Source organism: Cephus cinctus, unplaced genomic scaffold, assembly GCF_000341935.2.
Source record: "Cephus cinctus unplaced genomic scaffold, Ccin1 Ccin1_scaffold0689, whole genome shotgun sequence".
Taxonomy (NCBI): domain Eukaryota; kingdom Metazoa; phylum Arthropoda; class Insecta; order Hymenoptera; family Cephidae; genus Cephus; species Cephus cinctus.
Window position 1 is genome coordinate 383,525 of NW_014333312.1, and position 20,859 is coordinate 404,383.

The 20,859-nt window shown below is 39.5% G+C and overlaps 2 protein-coding genes and 1 long non-coding RNA gene across 9 annotated transcripts; 1 reads left to right on the forward strand and 2 right to left on the reverse strand.

Annotated features, from left to right (window-relative positions):
• Positions 1-1,261: 1,261 nt before the first annotated feature.
• On the forward strand, positions 1,262-19,148 carry LOC107269664 (protein crumbs). 4 transcript variants are annotated; one of them, XM_025086983.1, is made up of 18 exons: positions 1,262-1,788; positions 9,197-9,567; positions 9,662-9,842; positions 10,270-10,434; positions 10,724-11,051; positions 11,119-11,579; positions 11,742-11,923; positions 12,019-12,172; positions 12,310-12,774; positions 12,847-13,985; positions 14,067-14,072; positions 14,135-14,590; positions 14,669-16,238; positions 16,321-16,693; positions 16,788-17,103; positions 17,187-17,504; positions 17,571-17,666; positions 17,741-19,148. In XM_025086983.1, the coding sequence occupies exons 1-18, from the start codon at positions 1,764-1,766 to the stop codon at positions 17,966-17,968; spliced, it is 6,834 nt and encodes a 2,277-aa protein (XP_024942751.1). In that variant the 5' UTR covers positions 1,262-1,763; the 3' UTR covers positions 17,969-19,148. The 4 variants fall into 4 exon arrangements, with proteins under 4 accessions (XP_024942751.1, XP_024942752.1, XP_024942753.1 ...); XM_025086984.1 differs by lacking the exon at positions 10,270-10,434 and having other exon boundaries at positions 1,263-1,788; XM_015743779.2 differs by lacking the exon at positions 14,067-14,072 and having other exon boundaries at positions 1,264-1,788.
• LOC107269682 lies at positions 1,797-9,189 on the reverse strand. 4 transcript variants are annotated; one of them, XR_003060260.1, is made up of 5 exons: positions 7,863-9,189; positions 6,453-7,772; positions 5,235-5,509; positions 2,757-2,991; positions 1,797-2,683 (listed from the first exon to the last, which is right to left on the reverse strand). It is a non-coding gene; the product is annotated as an uncharacterized LOC107269682 (long non-coding RNA). The 4 variants fall into 4 exon arrangements; XR_003060262.1 differs by having other exon boundaries at positions 6,453-6,989; positions 7,107-9,189; XR_003060261.1 differs by having other exon boundaries at positions 6,453-6,656; positions 6,913-9,189.
• On the reverse strand, positions 19,123-20,842 carry LOC107269673 (nuclease C1). Its single transcript, XM_015743797.2, has 5 exons — positions 20,480-20,842; positions 20,143-20,336; positions 19,828-20,064; positions 19,577-19,757; positions 19,123-19,494 (listed from the first exon to the last, which is right to left on the reverse strand). The coding sequence occupies exons 1-5, from the start codon at positions 20,747-20,749 to the stop codon at positions 19,390-19,392; spliced, it is 987 nt and encodes a 328-aa protein (XP_015599283.1). The 5' UTR covers positions 20,750-20,842; the 3' UTR covers positions 19,123-19,389.
• Between the last annotated feature and the right edge of the window lie 17 nt (positions 20,843-20,859).

Genomic DNA, 20,859 nt, shown 5'->3' on the forward strand with positions numbered 1-20,859 from the left:
AAGTGCAACTCTTGCAAGTCTCTTGTGCTTCTCATCTATTCCTTTTCTCTCATCTTGTTCTATTTTAAAGTTTTTTATTTTGTAGATTATAGTAATAGTAACAGTTCCATCAACTGGAACTTTAATAATGTAACAATGACCAAATTCATAGAATTTTAAAATCATTTGTTATATCAATATTCTTACCAGTGAGATCATAGCAATTTTTTTTCTGAAGCATGTTCAATGGATAAAACCTAATAAAATATCCTTGAATGAAAGGTAGCAGACGATATATCTCATTGTATAAAGATTGCTACATCATTCAACTTAGCCGCTAAAAAAAGCACATAATATAAATTGTATATAATATATAAACTTCTCATTATTGTGTATACCTCCGTTTCGTGAAACCAGGCCATTCTTCTCTTTTATAAAGATACTTTTGATATTCATAGTGTTCATCATCACTTGATGTGTTCATGAGTTGACAGCTCTTGACGTGTCGATAATTAAGAAACTGTTTTATTATCTGAAAACTCCGGTCTCACAAAGATGGCTTTCTTTACTACTTGCTATTTGATGCAGATATGATATTTTTCTGGATATAACCATAGCAATTAATTGTAGTACGTATGATGTTTTATGATTATTGATGTAACGATTTATATAATTTTTTTGTTTTATTATTTTTATACGACATAGCGACATTACATTGCTCCTACGATAACCATGGACAATCATTTCCTATGAGTTCTACCAGATTGCGTATAGATGTCGACAGTTACACACGATAAATATACTGTTCAATTATGTGCAAATGAATAAGATCTTTAATAAATCTATACATACATTATAATGCCCAAAGTTTTCTACGTAATCTGAATAGATCATAGCATTACAGATTGCCATAACGCTTAACTATCACAAAACATTGTGCAACATTTGCAATAGTAAAATTTCAATAAATATATCGAGTAAATGTTCTCTGAACATTATGGTGGTGTACGTAATTGTTATTTAACAAATCATACAACGGAGTAAAAAGCGAAAGCACAAAATCCAGACATAATTTTTAATAAATGGTTACAAGATTTCTCCAAAAGACATAATTATACCAAAGAATACTACTATATGCATCATCATCATCGGAAACTGTATAACAATACATTTCGGAGTAATATTTTCAATAACATTCCAAGAAGATTAAAGTACGACACCCAGAAGCCAATATACGTTCCTGAGACCATTAAAAATTGAAGAAAACCTCAGGCATAAAAGCGTTCTAGGCGGACTCGCTGTGTATGAAAAACTGACTGAAAAAAGTATGCAAAATTTCCCTAGAATTTTTTGAAGAAGTATCATTCCTCAAACTTACATAAGATCATGAACGTTCGCCTTCTGGGAGCTGGCACAATATAAATTAATATTTTAGTGATATTCAGGTGTGTGCAAGGGTCCTTCAAAACCTTCATACAGCACTGACAAAAGCAGTCGGCCGTGCTGTAAAGAAGGCCTTATAGTGGGGATACCCCGGCGTAAAGCGTTCTCCAGGGGACAGTACAGTCCGTTTGTGCGAGTGATGCGGGTGGACTGAAGTGGCAAGTTGGAAAACTTCCCCTGGCCACGTTTGAGGAGAATATAAAAGGAAAAAAATTGTTTAAAACAGCAATAAAGAAATAAGGCGACGATCGCTGAGGGTGATGCCTCGCGAGTGAGTGGAGTGTATCTAAAATACAGTGCTGTGATTAAACAAAGCCGTGATTCTCGGATCCGGTCGAGAAATGCGTGCGTTCTTGGTAGTCGCAGGTGAGTCCCCCTGGTTCGCCATAGCACCTGATTCTCGTTGCTTGTTTCCCGCTTCAACGTTGACTACAAAATTCGTTTATTCTCCTCTCGAAAAATCAGTTTATTAAACCAATATTCAAAAGACACATATGTTTCCTTTATACGTAAACCAGGTAGACTAGGAAAGTATACTTTCCATTAGTCAGGTAATCCTCTACCTGAAGCACAGTTATATATATATATATGTATACCAGAGAAAATTTTTGACGTGTACATAAACTTCACCTGACTATACATATAGCCTCTGTTATTTATGTTAGAAATAACTTGGTATATTTCCAAATACAGTGGTGTAAAATTAACCACTGTAACACAGAAAACATTGCAGCACCTGGTCCGCACTCGCAATATAAATTAAGATCGAACCGTTTGTGCGGCACAGTTTGAGTATAATATCGATTCTCTAATCAGAGGATTATATCGCTTACAAATGTCCGCAACCTGCAGTAGCAATGTAGCAGCTACCTTATACCTGACTAACCTGCTTATATAGTATATACCTATATTCGCGCAACGAATCATTCCTCAGGTCGTGGAATGTTACTCGAATTTCGTAGCGTCTAAGTAACATGAGAAATGGCAGGTAGTAAGACGCGGATGTTACCATGCAAAAACGTTACTTTAACAACGAAGACGAATTTCTCGGCCGGTTAAAATTTTTCTTTCGATTCATAACAGGTGGAAGGAAGGCATGGCGATGCATTAATGAGTTCTCGTTCACGCTCAGGTGCTTCTCTTAAGCGTTTACAATGTACGTGCGTACGTATATTTATTGCTGCTAGTCCCTTCGTGTAAACTCCACAACAGAATGGAGTAGAATGGAGTTAGCGTGTAGGAGTATATCAAGAGAGCATCACTGAAACGTAACAGAGGGAACCGGTCGTTAGCCATTAGTATTGTAGGTGCATAATCAGACACCCGGTATTTACCGTTGTAGTTTCATTTTTCATATTATATTCAAGTGAAATCTGAGTATAGGCTATATACAGTGATGGATAAGCGAAGAATCCAAGAGAATTGTTAGACATGCTTTCTGAATCGGCGATTCGCTTTAACGAGAAACGAATTACCTATCAACATTTTTGTTCATTTCACTAGGTACAATTTGTTCCCATAATATTTTCACGTTGACCTCGTGAACCTTGTGGACTATCAATTGGGAATCTGGAACAGAAAATAAAATGAATTTTATTACATCCAACATTCATTACTTTCTGATTAACTGTATATAACCCGGTGAAACTTTATTGCCAAGTATTCAGATTGCAATCCTGGTGAGATTTCCAAGGCGAATATCATATCCGCGGTACGTGAGATATGAGCAATTTACATGCATGTGCATATATACAGCGTACTGGTACGTTTATCATGAGAGTCACGAAAATATCATCTTATACGATTTGCAATTCTGTAGTCGTAACTCTTCTTCGATAATACAAGCGGTCACCAAAATCACCATAATCATTGGAACCGTCAGAGTACACTATGACTAATATAGCGGTGACGTATGTCTTATTCGATATTTTTCGACCCTGAGAAGAAGATCCTGGTAGACTGACGAAATCAGAGGTATTCGTTCTTCGGAAAAGTTCTTGCTCATGGCCATAACGTATAAACTGATTATGAATTCCCATGAAAATTTGGATTTGTCTTCGTTTTGAGACTATCAGTCGATTATCAGTCAGCTTAAGTACAAAAGTACCCACTGAGAGCACTTAAGAGACCTTCTAGGATACTCTCGTTATTGCTAAGACCCAGCGGCGCCAGAGGCCACGTGCGAATGCAGTCTAAAGTCTGGTAAAGATCATTTCCCAGAGTGGTCCAAAAGGAAATAGATACTTTTCACTTTTTATTTTCTTTTCTCCTCCCAAATGCTTTCCTCTTCAGAGTTGGTCAGATATTTTTCCTTTTGTCTCACTCTGCTACTCATTCTGTACGGATAATGCTATCCACAGTTTCATACAGAACTGTGGACACATGTAGCATACACGCATACAGTATATCCTACAGTACACAATGCAGACAATATTCGCCTGACTAGACCGAGTAACACGAAGCCTCATGTATCGTGGACATTCGAAAGCGTCTGGATTCTGTCATATATGATATGAACATATATTTTTTTTATCAGAAGTATCTCTGCACAGAGCTATTCAGTTAAATTACAAAATTTTAGTCAGACAATGCTCGGCGATAGTTTTGTATCCATAGCTGACATTAACAACCTAACGATACACCTCGATTAAAAATTCTTAATAAATATATAATGAATCGCCCTGTACATGGATGCGCCTACATATTTTCTCTATATACCGTCCTTCAATTTTTCACGCTTGTACCTCGCGTAAGCGGTTCCTGCGCGTTCCGCAATGTGATTCCGCCGTATGTGTAATAAAGAACTGTTTACCGTACTATTGTCGCAGTCGAGGTAGGGAGAGTGAGTCCGTGGTAACGAGCGTAGGTAGTATCGTCCAAAGTAATTACAGAAGCACAAATAATGAGAAAAAAGAATGAACGAAATTCTATACTTTATATAAGAACAACATGAGAGCTATGACACTAACGTAAGTATACCTTCAGGCTTCAGGAGTCTTTATCGTCTCCAAGGAATTTCCAAGGCTCATACAACATAGTACTTTTTAACATGTAAATATACTACTCATGCATTTAGATAAGGCCTACATAGAGATACTTTAAAGCCTTACTCACTGCTGGCTACAAGCTTATTCCGATTCGTACAGACTCCAGCAGGTACGGATTCATTTTTCATATCAAACTGACCGTCTTTATATCTACTTAGACTCTACTGAATCATCGATTTTATTCCTCTAATACATTATACCGGGTGTACCAAGTTAATGGCATCTCTTATCGTTACCTTGTTAATGCAAGTACCAATCACGCACCCTTGTACTAGTTTTATTAACGCGCAGCCCTGAGCTACATGGACTGTAAGATGATTCTAGGACGGAAAAGGTATAGAAAAATATAAAACTCAAATTATAAAGTCATTCGCTGTCATCGTTCTTTCGGAGTATGCGCTGCTTGCGCAAGACTTAATGGAGAACCCTGGGGAAGCCTTAGGTAAACTTTAACGCGTGTGTCGCTCCGTCGCTTACACGTAAAGCAGCTTTACTGTTCTATATCATCTGAGAAAGTCGATATGCTGCTGACCACACTGGACGTTCTCCTAGCTCCAGTCTAGTGTCTTATAAGTTTTGAAATTCAAAGACAAACGGAATATATGCACGATGATTCGTATACGATTATAAACGTCACGTGGACTGTGTCATCTCCTGTATTATTACTTGGAGATGTATCTTGTATACATATGAGTACTCTAACTTAAAATTAGACTACAATAGCGTGTAGGCATCTTATTTCCATAGTGGAATGAATCTACCTACGTATGTTAATTCTATCGAAGAATATCTTCTTTCTACTCTTTCTCGGTTCAGTTAGAGTAATACGCCTCGCTTGTAATTCCCATATCAATTCCTATCTCCGTTTGTCACTTATCTCCAGGCTGAATAATAGTCTTCTTTGACTCCGTGCAGTAATACGCACGCGTTTCACCAGTAATGGAGTAATTTTGTCTACGGTCACTGATCCATAAACCGGGAACGTCAGTTGGCATACCGTTATAGAAAAAAAATGAAGCGTCTCCGTTGCGTCTCCAGAACTGAAAACATGGAAACAAGCATTCGCGTTATTGTCAGCACTGTTACTTACTGCGTATATGAAAGCTGAATCAGACTCAGGTACTGTTTTGATTTTCTTTTTGGAATGTACTAAGTGGCTATCGGTATGTTAATACCCAATTAAGGTATTACTACGGACCGAAAAATAAGAAAATTTTCAATGTAAGATTTGATCAATCCAGCGTCAACTTTTGAACTGGTACAGTTCACTCACGCACGCCCATCCCTCCGTGGATAGGCGCACACTAATGTACATTGGATGCAGTAGTGTATACGTATATACACCGAATACAGTCTCAAACACAATTTTGCCGTAACGCTCTTTTGTCTAGCCGTCGTACGAGAGATTTCGTAATAAATATCGAACTTCTTCCATGTCTATCAATAAATCCTATGAGTAAAAAATTCTTAATGAAAATCTAAAAAATTCCTAATTTTTTACTTTGCCACATGCTAGTCTTTCATCGGAATTACGCGGACGAGTCAAATGCAATAAAAGAAACCATGCGCGTTTTATTGGCCAGGTATAGGGAATACGTGTTACGAGTCCTGACTTTAACTCGGAAATACTCGAAAACTGATGAGTGAATCGTGTTAAAAATTTATAGAGAGATGTACTGCTATACAAATTAGACGTAAAACAAATTTCAGCTCGATTACGCGGTTTTGAGTTTACCGTAGTAATACCTTAATAGAAATGACGTACGCTTAAAGAAATTATTGGTTTATCATGCATACGTTATTATATACTGGTATAACGTGGATGAGAGAGACACAGAGTCTAGGCTAACGGGGCACCGATGCTCACTAACATATGTTTACGGGTGCATTTCACTACTTGGGAATGCAGTTAAGGGTTATTATTCTGGAATTGCATTGCGGTACTCCCACTGCTATCTACACAGTGGTTCTCACGATAGTTACCTGAAATCACTTATTAGGTGTTCGTTACGTTTCGACATCGTTTTGAGAATCGTTACACCAGGTATAACCGCTGCTGGAATGAATGAGGCTCATTCACCGATCCGTGCTGATCGAGGGTTAGCCGAGTCAACTTGGTACCGTAATCCTGCAGGAATGCGTTTTCCGGATGCGGGGTAGAACGTTGGGTGTGTCCTTAAAGACTACCTGTGGACATTGAGTTGGGTAGTTTTTTGCTTTCCAATGAAAAAAAAAAAAAATTATTTTGATAATTATCAAAATACCTCACGAAGGCAACACAGCATTATTAGAGATACTTTCTCGAGTCTTATAGACAAACAAGGTTATGCGAACGTTAGATAAGAGTTACGTGAACCGGCACGAAGATTCTAGTCATAGGTGGAATAACGAAGCTAATGTTGAAGATAAAGTCTCTGAGGAATAAATCGACGCATCGCCATACTTGTTTTTATCGGCTTGCGGTATTATCCGGATGACGTTAAGCGCTGCTTGCCGGAGGCCGATAGCAGTAGTGACCTTCTGAAGAAAAATCGGACCGCGATTATGCAAGCGGCCATCCACCAAGGATAGCTTTCTAGCCTGTGAACTGCTTGTTAAAACCTCGTGAAATAAACAAGACCATTAATTGTCGCAGACCTCGATTTTTCCATGCCGAGACGTAGAAGGTTCTCGATGCTATTGGCGAATCAAGTTGCAGCCATATCGATGGACTCTCAGTCCATCCGTTTCTCACGAATACTCGTGCATCCTCCAGGTACTGGGATCCGCTGGATTTTCCATTCAGTCCTCGGATCTTGACTGTAACAAAGAAAGCGAGGTACTCTGCCGCCTCGAGGCTTGGTAGGCGTGGCGTGGCGGCGTCGTTGAGTCATGTAGCATAGGCTTCTAGAGTCAAGGAACTCAACTGTTCAGGCCTATATCTAGATAGAGAGCAATCCGAGTCTCGGAACTCATCTAGGTCTGTAAGGATTGATAGAATCCATCCAGAAGCTGTTCAAGATTCAGCATCGACTGTTCGGGTCCAGTGTTAACCAGCTGGGCCCCATCGATTAGATCCGGCAACCATGATCCTCATCCGTCAAAGTGTCTATATCACGTCCGTCCTGAAATCAAAACAATGTATACCGAGTGCCATGAAATATATTTGACAATTAAAGTGACACAATGCCCATTGCTTCGTTTGACTTCTTTTCCCGTTAAATCCGCTCACGGCTGTCCGCTGCTCCTGGGGGCGTGTGATTCTCCATCAGGATGGCAAACGGGTTCGGAGAGTTGAACGAGCGCACGCGAGAGTAGTCGAACCTGTATATATTTAGTACATACGTATATCCACTGGCCAGTTGAGTGACCAAAAGCAACGAAAACCATCGGACTGGTGACTTTAATGCTTACGTTAGTAGAACAGAACGTGTCACCGCTTGGTATTTACTGTATATAAAACGTACGAGACACGTCATAAGTTACGGACGTTGCACTAGCCAAGCTAGTGCAAACGTCATTTCCGGTTTGCGTTTCTTTCTACGAGACCCGAGAGAGACTCGTAGCGCATTTACTTTCCATTTTGTATGCCAAACGCATTGCAGGCGGTTCCTCCTTCTCCATTTGGAGTGGCATTAGTCACGTGTAGTCATTCAATCCCACGCGAGGATATTATGGATTCTTCTTGTGTCTCTACGTCTTCAGGAAAGAGTGCCATATGCACATCCGCGACTCATATCCTTTTGAGAATGTGTACGGTATCTGGGTATACAAGAGTATGGGTGCAATTTACACGTTTTGGGACATCGTGGATTTTACATAATTCTTGCTAGCCTAACTACGCATTTACTTAATCGCTTGGCCAAAAATTCACTTGGTCCAGTAACGGCGAGTCAGCTCTATATTTTATATTTAATGGGGAGTTGCTTGCCGCTCTTCCTGTCCAATTGCGATATTCTTATCTTAGCATCGAAGACGTTGCTTCTCATTGCTGCAGATCGTGATTCCTTTACTTCCGCCTCTCTCTCGTTTTTTATTATACGTGTGAGACTCGTTGCGTCACGTCTGTCTTATAAATCGTTAACGTGCTTCTCTATATTAGCCTATTCCGAACTTAATGTTATGTATATACACTGTGCTACCCTATGCGCTCGTGAGTTTTTCAACACGAAATAGACAAATTACAATTAATTGGAATCGTGAGAAATTGGATTATTTACAATTACGTGTAGAATTTTTCCACGGTTTTTCTTATGATATACACACGTAGGACCATAAATGGCTTACGATGCAACTCATGTATTATTTAACAAAAACACACACCTGTCACAAGACGTGTTACCGACATAGCTGGTATCTGTATATATTATACATGTATACCCGTATATATTATATTCGCAGTTTGTTCTTTCCTTGAGATTTCGCTCGAGTAAAAAGAGTCATTTGCAAAACGAGTCAATGAAAAGTATTAAAGAAAAATGTTAGGGCTTTCCAATTCGAAAGACCATAATAAATTCTAACTAGTTATCTATATTTGGTAGGAAGTACCCCGGTACGGTCGTTATTGATTATTTCCTGTTATCGAGAGCAATGCAGGTTACGCTGATAAGGAAAAGTGGGTCGAGGAGTTTATCGTATCGTGTTAAATCTGATTGGATCTGTGGGTATAACACTTAAGCAGAAGACACGGTAGATAAGCGATAACGGCGAATGTATCACTATACGTCCAATTATATATATGATTGCAGTGTTATCCACTTTGTCGATCCTCACTCACGAGGCACCACAGGATGCCGATAGCTTCGCTGGCCAGGAGGCGCCAAGAGAAGCCTACTTCAACGGCTCCGCCTTTCTTAAGCTTGCATCGACCATCTCGGTGCATCGACACAGCGGATTGAGCTTCAGGACCTGCGACGGGGGTACGCTCTTCAGTCAAAGAATCAATGCGGACTCCATAAGCCTTCAAGTGACGCCGGAAGGTCTACTCTTCGTCGCCATTATCAATCAGCAACGCTACGAGGCTAAACTCAACGCCAGATTGCTCAACAATGCTTGGCAGAATGTCAATATGATATTTAGACTTGGTAATCTCACGCTGAATGCCGCTGGAAACACTCAGGTTTGTATTTTTCTCGAGCATCTCAGTTTACGTTTATGCGTAATAAAATAGCGTCTCCGGAGTCGATGAATATTACTGTTTTGCTGTTTATTAGGTGATCGCCAATGCCACCTATAACTCTGCCATTCTGATGCTGCCTGATTACGACATCAATTCCTCGCTGATTGTCGGTGAAGGATTCAAAGGATGCATATTACAAGGACCCGGCATCCTCTTCAACGACACTTTCAACAGTGGTGCCGTATTCGGTCCCTGTCCGTTGGAGACGAAAGGATGTAAGAGAGTTCATCTTGCGTTGTCACTTCCGCTCTGGAATTTCCATGGCGTATTATAAAGCCGAGACGAATTCGAAGTCATTTCCTTGTAGACATTTTTTAGTTTGCTATTCGCAAACGTGAAAGTCTTTGTCCGTCTCACGTTGGCGACTCTTCCGATTGTTCGTGACGTCAGGAGCGTTTCTAGAAAAATTAATTCATTTTTATATTATTTTAAACAATTTTCCCAGCACCACTGTCGTTATTATACTGTTGCTAGACATTACCTATATAGTCTGCTGTCGATTGGTCGAGTTATTCCATTTCTTGTTTTTGTTTGTCGAGCAGCTAGCACATTTATTTATCCTTGTTGTTGATGTTGTCCCACATTCGTTTTGTAGAGCTGGCTCGTGTTTTGTAGAGCGCATGCATTTGTACCATCTTTCAGGTGGTCCAAACAGTGTTGGCGGATTGGCAGCCATCACTGCCGTTGCCACGGACTTTTGCCACAACGAACCATGCATGATGCATGGTAAATGCATTTCACGACAGGACCGCTACGAGTGCCACTGTTACGCTCGTTATTCTGGAAACAACTGCCAGCTTGACAATGGTAGAAATAACTATTCTTTTTATTTCAGGGGAATCTGGATTCCGTTTTTTTTTCTTCTTTCTTTAAACGCACAGTATAAATAGATCAAGATGATCTTTGGTATCTTGATCTCTGCACTGTACACACGGATGAAAATTTTGCACATCTGAAAAAAAATGTTGCTTGCTTTATTGCCGCATGTATCACGATAACGCTTTTGCTTAAGACAATGCTTCTTGTCAAATTTTTCCTCTGTCACTCTTTGTCATTCACTCTCCTCGACGTTTTTGGCACTTTTATTATTCTTTAGGTCCACCGTGTTTGAGCGGTCCTTGCAGAAACGGAGGAGCCTGTACTGAAGATCAGAAGGGCGACTACAGCTGCACTTGTCAACCTGGATTCACGGGTGCGTTCTGCGAGTCGCAACTGGGTGTACGACTTTGCGAGCAGAATCCATGCAAAAATGATGGTATTTGTATGGCTCTCACGGAAAGTGACTACAAATGCGAATGTAATCCTGGATATACTGGAAAAAATTGTGAGATTAATATCAACGAATGTGCGCCGAGTCCTTGCAAACATGGAGGCACGTGCATAGACGGCGTTAACAATTACACGTGCAGATGCGACCGTACGGGGTGAGTTTTGTGGTAGAGGAAATAATTTTTTTTAAATCGTCATTAAAAAATTATTGAAATCCTACAGATATCGGGGTGCGAATTGCGAGATAAACATCGACGAATGTGAGAACAATCCTTGTCTGAACAACGGCGAGTGTTTTGACAATTACGGTGGCTATATATGCCGCTGCCCCATGGGGTTCGAAGGTCAAAACTGCGAGCTTAATTTGAACGAGTGTCTGTCAAATCCATGCGTGAATGGCGGAGTTTGCGTCGATGACGTTGGCTCCTATCACTGCAACTGCTTGGAGGGTTTTACGGGACGTCACTGCGAACTTCATAATCCTTGCGAAAAAGGAACGTGTCCTGTGAATAGCATCTGCGTAGAAGATATACACGGGGCACAGTGTGTATGTAAACCAGGATACATGGGAAATCCACCGAATTGTACAGTCAACTATTGCGCAAGCAATCCTTGTATGAATGGTGGTAGCTGCAACAGTAATAAGGACGGATACAACTGCACGTGTCTTCCGGATTGGAGAGGTGAGAGATGTGTTAATAATCAAAATTTCACAATTTTTTTATTACCTAATTGTGTTGTTCATTGTGCAATTATTGTCTTATACACCTTTATTCCTGCTTGTGCTTTGTTCTATGTTTGCTTGATGTGTTTGTTTCGCCTGTGTCTTTTGACAAACCAAAAAGGCCCAACATGTTTGACTCCTGCATCTGATTGGTGTACCGCTTGTTTGAACGGTGGTACCTGCCTCGAGACGAGCCATGGAATAATGTGTCAATGCACAAGATTCTGGGCTGGACCGCATTGCAAAGAACCAATCACTTGTCGCAATATGCCGTGTAAGCAGATCTCGGCCTGTCATGATTACGTGAGTAACGATGGGCAACATCCTTAATCCTGGTTATTCCAGCTTCTTTGTATTGTCTTGCACATTCGCTTTCTTTCGTTTCACATCCATTACAGCCCGGTGGATATTTTTGCAATTGCGAACCAGGCTGGACCGGACCTGATTGTTCCATAGACATAGATGAGTGTTCCAGTGATCCGTGCAGAAACGGCGGTAGTTGCATTGATCTTCTGAACAGTTACTACTGTCAATGTCTTCCTGGCTATACGGGTAAAAAACCCTTCCATCTATTGTATCTCGTAAAAATTGTCTGTCCTCCTGGTCTACGTCTCTTGATGATCCTGAAGACATCCACAAAATCATATGTAAACAAAAATTAATATCCACGTGCTATTTTTGCTTTTCAGGAAAAAATTGTCAAATCAATATCGATGAGTGTCTGTCTCAACCCTGCCTAAACGGTGGAACCTGTATTGACAGAACAAATGGCTACAGCTGCAACTGCACTCGCGATTTCATGGGGGAGAATTGCGAAAGAGAATATGACGCATGCGCCATCAATCCATGTACCAATAATGGCACATGCACCCTGGTCGCCAGATCCCGACGAGAATACGTATGCGAATGTCCAGCAGGATTCGAAGGAAAGACATGCGACGTTAACGTAGACGAATGTGCTGGTGTAACTTGCGCTGATGGAAAAGTTTGCGTCGACATGGTCGCCGGTTACGAGTGTAGGTGCAGGGAAGGATATAGAGGACCGAATTGCACTTTAATTGTTGATCATTGCGCAAGCGAACCATGCAATAATGGCACATGCGTTGACCTGGGTGAAAACGGATTTAAGTGCACCTGCAACGAAGGTTACCAAGGTACGTTCTTTAACGACTTCTTACCTCATAATTAGCGTCCAAGTTCATTGAAATATGCATTTCTTCATTTAGGACAATTTTGCGACATGGACGTGAATGAGTGCGAGCGTGAAGGTACTCCATTGTGCAACAATGGCATCTGCTTGAACAATGAGGGTAGCTACGCCTGTTTCTGCCGACCGGGATTCTCTGGAGACCACTGCAATATAGACATCGATGAGTGCCTTTGCGGACCCTGCAAGAACAACGCCACCTGCATCGACCGTATAAATACCTTCGAGTGCCGTTGTCCACCAGGATATTCAGGAAAGACCTGCGACATCGATATCAATGAGTGCGAAAGTGATCCCTGCTTGAACGGTGCCACATGCGTCGATGAAATAGCTGCCTATAGTTGCATCTGCTCGCCAGGCTTCAATGGATACAACTGTGAAACCAACATTGATGACTGTGATTCATCACCTTGCTTAAATTATGGGCAGTGTATCGACGGCATTAATAATTACACCTGTGACTGTACAGACACTGGTTTCGAGGGTTTTCACTGTGAGAACAACATTGACGATTGTCTGTCAAGTCCTTGTGTCAATGGGGCGCAATGCATCGATGACATCAAGAGCTATAAGTGTCAATGTTATATCGGCTATACTGGACAAAATTGTGAAGTTGATATAAACGAGTGCGAGAGCACACCGTGCAAGTACAATGGCACTTGTCTTGAGAGATCTAATAAGGAATTGTACAAAAGCAATGCGTCTACACTGCCAGCGATATTCACTCAGGAATTCAGTTATGCTAATGCCAGTGGATATGAATGCATCTGCGTGCAGGGTGTGACTGGTAAAAATTGTGAATTTAATATCAATGAATGCGAGAGCAATCCTTGTTTGGCTGGAACATGTATGGACCGTATAGGCGGTTACACGTGTGAATGTGATGAAGGTTACGAAGGTGATCATTGTCAACATGATATTGATGAATGTAAAAGATATACGCCTTGTGAACATGGAGACTGTATAGATGGAAGAGCTGATTATTTTTGCACATGCGATCCTGAATATGGTGGCAAAAATTGCTCAGTTGCTCTTACTGGTTGTCAGGGTAACGCATGTCAAAACGGTGGGACTTGTTGGCCCTATTTGGTTGACGAAACTGAGCATAAATTTAACTGTACTTGCCCAAATGGATATCACGGAGAAATATGCGATTACGTAAGTATAACATCAATTGTGCATTATAATTATATTTATTTCTTTGTTCGCTTTCTGTTTGCACGATATTCAAGAGTTTAGGAGAAGGTGCGTAGGTTACTAATATCTTCGTTGTGTGAAGGGATTCTTCAAATATTTGATTATTTCAGGTAACCACAATGTCGCTCAGCGGAAGTTCCTATATCATGGTAAACACAAGCCGGGATGAGGGATATGATATCCAGTTCCGCTTCCGGACCACTCTGCCCAATGGACTCTTGGCTATTGGTAAAGGGTCCACGTTCTACATCCTGGAACTCGTTAATGGGAAGCTAAATCTTCACTCGAGTTTATTAAATAAATGGGAAGGAGTATTTATTGGCAGTGGTTTGAATGACTCTACATGGCAGAAAGTCTTCGTCGCTATTAACGCTACTCATCTTGTGCTGTCGGCTAATGAAGAACAGACGATCTATCCAATTAATCTTAACGAGGGTTCTAACGCTAATCATACATCATTTCCGACGACCTATGTAGGAGGGACAATCAGTTATTTGAGAAGACTCACGCACGGTCCGCCGTTTTTTGTAGGCTGTACCGAAGACGTTGTCATTAACGGAGAATGGGTAAATTTATTTAATTATATATAATCAATTACTCAGTTCGTTATGTCGATAATATTAACGTAATAAACATTTATTTAGATATACTCCGGAACAACGTCAAAAACAGTTCTCATGGAAAATGTCGAACCGGGTTGTCCTAGAGAAGCACAGTGCTCTCCAAATCCTTGTAAGAATGGTGGACACTGTACAGACCGGTGGAGAGATTTCTCTTGCAAATGCGAACGTCCTTATCTTGGTCACACTTGTCAGTATAACATGACAGCAGCAACTTTTGGTTATGAGAACATTACAAATAGTTATGTGACCGTCAGAGTGGCAGACATGGCTAGAAGAGCAGTTAGATCCATAGTAGATATATCTATGTTTATTAGAACCAGACAAGATAGAGGAGACATATTTTATCTAGGATCAGAACCAAGCACACAATTTGACGGGAAACAAGAGAAAACGTATATAGCTGCACAATTGGAGGGTGGCGAACTTCTTGTGAGAATTCAATTCAATGGCACGGAGGCCTACACAGTTGGCGGTGTGAAGTTAAATGACGGTAATAATCATTTGATACAAATTGTCAGAAACGTCACACTAGTCCAGGTGAAGATCAATGGCACCGAATACTTTCGGAAGACAATCAGTGCCACTGGCCAATTAAATGTGACAGTTTTATACCTGGGTGGGCTACCTCAGGCATCACGATACATCCGCCAAGTCGATAGTAGACAGATGGAGGTAGTACAAACGCCGCAAGTCAACTTCAAAGGAGTCATTCAGGATGTACAAATATCAAACGGTGTTGACATAATGGTTGTTGAGTTTTATCCACTTAAAGCTAAAGATATAAGAAATCTTATACAATTCGGTAATGTCTCTTTCGATAGAGAAACTGTTTTAGAAGGTGTTGTATCTGATAACGTATGTGTCAACAATCCTTGTTATCACAATGGTACGTGTCACGTGACCTGGAATGATTTCTGGTGTCAATGTCCACGTGGATACACTGGGAAAATGTGTCAAGAGATGGAATTCTGTCAACTTCAAGATTGTCCTACTGGATCTAAATGTCAAAATCTTGACGATGGTTATGAATGTGTCGCCAATGCCACATTTGATGGTGTCAGTACAATGTTTACATATGTTTACAATCAATCAGAAGAGACTAACGTTACGGAATCTACTATTGATACTATTGAAATCACATATCGTTCCAATACCGGTGGCACACTTATGCAAATAACACCTAGAACTGGGAATCAACACTTTACGGTATCTGTTTATAAAGACAATGTAACCATCTCCTGGAACTTGGATACTCAGAATACTGGAGAATTGATTTTTGGGAAGCATGAACCAGATGGCAATTGGACATCCATATTAATTAGATTGAGCAACAACACCATGGAATGTGGATATTCAAATTATAATGATGACACCATACCGCAAATTAGCCCCAACTTTAGTTTCTTGCTTTGGTACGACCTTCTGGTTAGTGGTACTGTTACTCTGGGAGGATTAGGCGGTGGTTTGTCAGACAGACATAGTTACACCACTACTAGACAGATAGATTCAAGAGACAATATTGATGGAAATTCAGTCGACTTCGCTGATCACATTTTGACAACTTCTTCACCACCACACAGTATCGCGTCTGGTAAGATTTCCTTATTCAAGATCATTTTGAAATACTAAAATTATCATTCGTGCTGTCTGATTATATTTCTCATTACAATTAGGCAAAGCCTTCAAAGGTTGCTTAGGCGAAGTTCGTATTGGTAATATGCTACTACATTACTTTACCTACGATGAAGTTTATAAGAATGCAAACTTCACGCCATTGGAGTTTCTTGCATTGCAACCACAGGATAACGCTTCAAATTATGAGAGTATTGGCTGCCGTCTTTGCTTTGACAATGATTGTAAAAATAATGGTTACTGTCAAGACAAAACTACTAGTTACGTATGTGAGTGTCCACCGGGATATGCTGAGGATGATTGTTCAGTAGATATTGATGAATGTGAAGATAATAAATGCCAGAATGGGGCTACGTGTATAGATTCTATAGCAAATTATAGTTGCATCTGCAACAAAGGTTGGCAAGGTTGGCTGTGAGTAAAATTTATTTTTTATATCTGTATGAATTTCGTAAAGTCATTATATTTAATGAATCATTAACGGTATTGTTATGTAAAATATGTACAGGTGTGAGGAGGATATCAATGAATGTGTTAAAGTACGTCCATGCCAACATGATGGAGTATGTGTTAATCTACCAGGATCATTCCGCTGTGAATGCCCTGATCAATTCACTGGCGACCTATGTGAGAACTTCAGATTGATAACCTGTGAAAATCAACCTTGTAGAAATGGCTCCACATGCGTTGATGTAATTAATCCTAAAACTGGTGATAACTTCACCTGCAACTGCATGCCAGGATACGAAGGATCAGTTTGTGATATACCTTATTGTATTAAACAAAAATGTCAGAATGGAGCCAGATGTGATTTTCTATATCAGGTACATATATAAATCAGTATTTCTTAAATATTAATTCTGCAGTTGATGGCGACACTATGTTTTAATATTGTTTTTACTATAAGCCTCCACAATGTACATGTTTACCTGGTTACACTGGTCTATACTGTGAAACAAACATTGATGACTGTGCACCAGATGTCGATGGAAATGTTCCCTGTAAAAATGATGGGAAATGTTACGATGGTGTTAATGAGTACACATGCAACTGCACTGGTACTGGATATAGAGGATCAAATTGTTCGATTGATGTTGATGAATGCATAGAGGAAGATGTGGACTGTGGACATGGTCAATGCAAAAATTTGCCTGGGACATATCACTGCAGCTGTGACCTTGGTTACTGTGGGTACAACTGCAATATAGAGGATCCTTGCAGAGAGGTAAGTGTCTTATATTATTGTAATATATATTATAATACAACAATCTAAATAATTAATTTATTGTAGGATTACTGTCAAAATGGTGGGACTTGTGAATGTCTAGACGATGCTGGATATACTTGCCACTGTACTTCTGATTATACAGGGCAAAATTGCACCGAGGTATAATATTTTATTTTAAGAAACTCTATTTTTAAATTATATTTACTAATTTCACTTTCTTCTATTTTCCTTAGTCGGAACATTTCTTGGGAAGTCAAGCATTAGACATTGCCGTTATTGTGGGACCGATTCTTGGTTGCCTTTTCCTTATAGCAGCTGGATCACTAATAGCATTATTCATGATGGCGCGTAAAAAACGTGCTACTCGTGGTACATACAGCCCTAGTGCTCAAGAATTCAGCAATCCTCGAGTCGAGATGGATAATGTAATGAAGCCACCACCTGAGGAAAGGTTAATCTGAGAAATCGAAGAAGCCCGTGGCAAGGTCATTCGTCATGAACCTATCCTAGTCCCCCGAGTAAGAAGTTATTACTCCACACTCCTTAACCGGAATGAGATTTTCTTTAGGCAAGAAGCCTCGACAGGAGTTACACTTAAAACAGTAGAGAGAGAGAGAGAGGAGAGAAATAGAAAATGGTAGGGAACTATTAAGGGTCTCATGCAAAGTTTCTAGTCCTTGTCGTATCTTACGTATCGAAAGGATCTTCAGTATTCTCTACTATTTCTCAATGAGAAGCCTGACCTACATTAGTCACCTATGACTTTTTTTATGAGTCGCACGATCTTGTGTATCATACATTTTTTTCTTCACAAAACTAAGTGTACTTAAACATTCAAAAGTGTCCTTAAGCTGCGGTATCATTCCAAAGGGACTCACCGAGCTAAACCAAGACCCGTCCATTTTAATGCCTAAATATAGAGTATTTACAGCGAACCTATTTATAAAGTGATTAAATGATATTTAAAAGACATTTCCGAATGCGACAGTTGACGTTATAGGAGAGCAAGATCTCTGAGAGCATAATGTTTTGCCTTTCTTCTTATAACATAATGATATAATTGCTGATTGACCGAACAGATGCTATTGAATGTACTTGATGTATTGTATTGTATGGTGATTGTTGTGTAGTGTCGAGGATGCATGTGTATTACTTTAGAAGAAGTTTTCTCATGGTTCCTTGGCGAACATGTTAATTTTGTATATACATGTAGACGATAAGTTGTGAAAGATTATAAATGGTTTTATCGATAGGATTTTTATATATGAAAGGCAGTATTTAACGGCGAAACCTGTTATACTTGGTATGTAATATTTACCATGACAACCAAAGTAACTTTTATAAGGATTGATCGGATTTCATTGATAAACAAAAATGTTTGGAAATTGCCAGGGATTTTTCTCAGTCATAACTGATCAACATTAGTAAGATAATTGTTATCTAATCTAATTATATCCTATCTGTATTGGGAGAGGATCAAAATATGCAATTTACTCCTTGCAAGACTGACGTTTCGATATTGTCACTTCTGTTCATTGCTAATTTATCTAATTACGAGATAGGATCTTTTGCATTATTATCAGTAGCATCTCGGATGGTTAAGTGTACAAAATAATAAAGATTTGAGCATTTATACACAAACAGTTTTTACATAATGAATAATAGATTTGTAACAGTACCCAGTATATATTTAACATTTAATAACAGGTAAGTATTGCACGCTACAATTAAAAATATAATCGTCAATATCAGTCTAAAAAAAGTTAAAAACTCGTCTTAAAATTCACTCCATACAACCCTCTAATAAAATTGTACATACGGCTGGGAAAATGCCCAACATCACTCATGTTTGTAAAATTGCATTTCCTACCTTCCACATTTCTTAAAACCATCCGATACTTTTTCCATTAATTTTCGAGAGTTTCTCACGTGATAACTTGTCAAAGAATAAAAGACCAGCCGCTCGTTCCACAGTTTCTGGAGGTACCTAGAAAGAAAAGTACACATTGCTTTATAAAATTAAAAATGGCCAGCCATTGTTCAAAGATGAAATTAAAAAATTATATTACTCGAAAGTTCGTGAGTGGCGTGTTCTCATCGATCGGAGCATTTGGCATAACAAATGCTTCCATTTCGTATTTAGAATCATCCGTTTCACCCACTACTATTTTATAAAAATGCGTTGGGACGGCCACATGATTTGCGCCGATTACTTCATAACGAACGTACTTCTTTCCATCAGCATCCTTCCTGTTACAAGTAAAGATAGGGTCAGTTATTCAAGATTAAAATGTAAAATATAAAATCCTGAAAAACTTACTTTGGTAAATAAAGTGGACCAGTACAGACGTAGACGTCTTTATAAACGTGAGTTAATTTCCTGACATATTTCTCTAATCTATTCCAGGAATGCCTATTAAAACCAACGCCAACTTGAGGTGCTATATTAGATAAAAAAAATGTTTGCTCTATATGTTTCTGATCCACTTTGTGATTTCCCGCTGCAGCTAAGTGACCACGATCATAACCGCTGCCTTTATAATCACTATTGTCAGCTCTACACAAATATATTATTATTTATATCATGTCAATATTTAAATGTTTCTATATGCGCGACATTTGGTACTTCTCTTACCTAAAAAACGGATGTATACTGGTATCTGGTTTAAATTCACATTTGGATCTGTCTATACTATCGTTTGGTTTTAAAGTCTCCTTCGTCAGGTGTTCGAATACCCAGTGAGCAACTCTGTTCCTTCTGTCGTACGAGAGAACAAAATTGTCGTACGATCTAACATTATCGAGTCCCGGAAAACCGTACTTCATTATCTGGCAAACATTCAAATCGTACCGCTACTATATTAAATTCAGCGGGATCCTCAACAATGAGGACACGTGGCCCAGTTTGTATTAGCTAACTGAACTAAATGAAAGGTTAGATTTCTGAGTTAAGGAATATTTGAAGAATTTACCTGTGAAATTCTTGTAGCCTTTGTTGAAAGACCAGATCCCATATCTCCTTGATGATCAGCAGGGACTAGTGGTGTTGCTGCAGAAACTGTTCCAAAAATTGGCAGAGCGGGCACATTTTTAATGCCATAACTAGAGAATAAACCCGCTCGGATGTCTTTTTCTTTATTCTCATGTTTTATTCTTTCACATAACTGGCCAGCGTACCAGCTGCCAACTCCTATACTACTCAATACACTTATTTTCACAAACGTTCCCGAAACGCTTGCCATTTCGTATTTTATTGAATATTCTTTGAAGCAAGCAGTAATAACTTTCACTTTCTTAATGTAGCAGACGACTGAATGATTTCCACCAGATAGCTTTCCTTACTAGGGATATT

Excerpts from the sequence above, each read along its gene's own strand:
- LOC107269664 (XM_025086983.1), top strand. The coding sequence starts at position 1,764 with ATGCGTGCGTTCTTGGTAGTCGCAG. Across the intron at positions 10,435-10,723 it reads CAACTGCCAGCTTGACAATG|GTCCACCGTGTTTGAGCGGT; the intron begins GTAGAAATAACT and ends ATTATTCTTTAG. Across the intron at positions 11,580-11,741 it reads GTGTCTTCCGGATTGGAGAG|GCCCAACATGTTTGACTCCT; the intron begins GTGAGAGATGTG and ends CAAACCAAAAAG.
- LOC107269673 (XM_015743797.2), bottom strand. The coding sequence starts at position 20,749 with ATGGCAAGCGTTTCGGGAACGTTTGTGAAAATAAGTGTATTGAGTAGT. Across the intron at positions 20,337-20,479 it reads AGGCTACAAGAATTTCACAG|ATAATGAAGTACGGTTTTCC; the intron begins GTAAATTCTTCA and ends AATGTTTGCCAG. Across the intron at positions 20,065-20,142 it reads AGTATACATCCGTTTTTTAG|AGCTGACAATAGTGATTATA; the intron begins GTAAGAGAAGTA and ends ATATTTGTGTAG.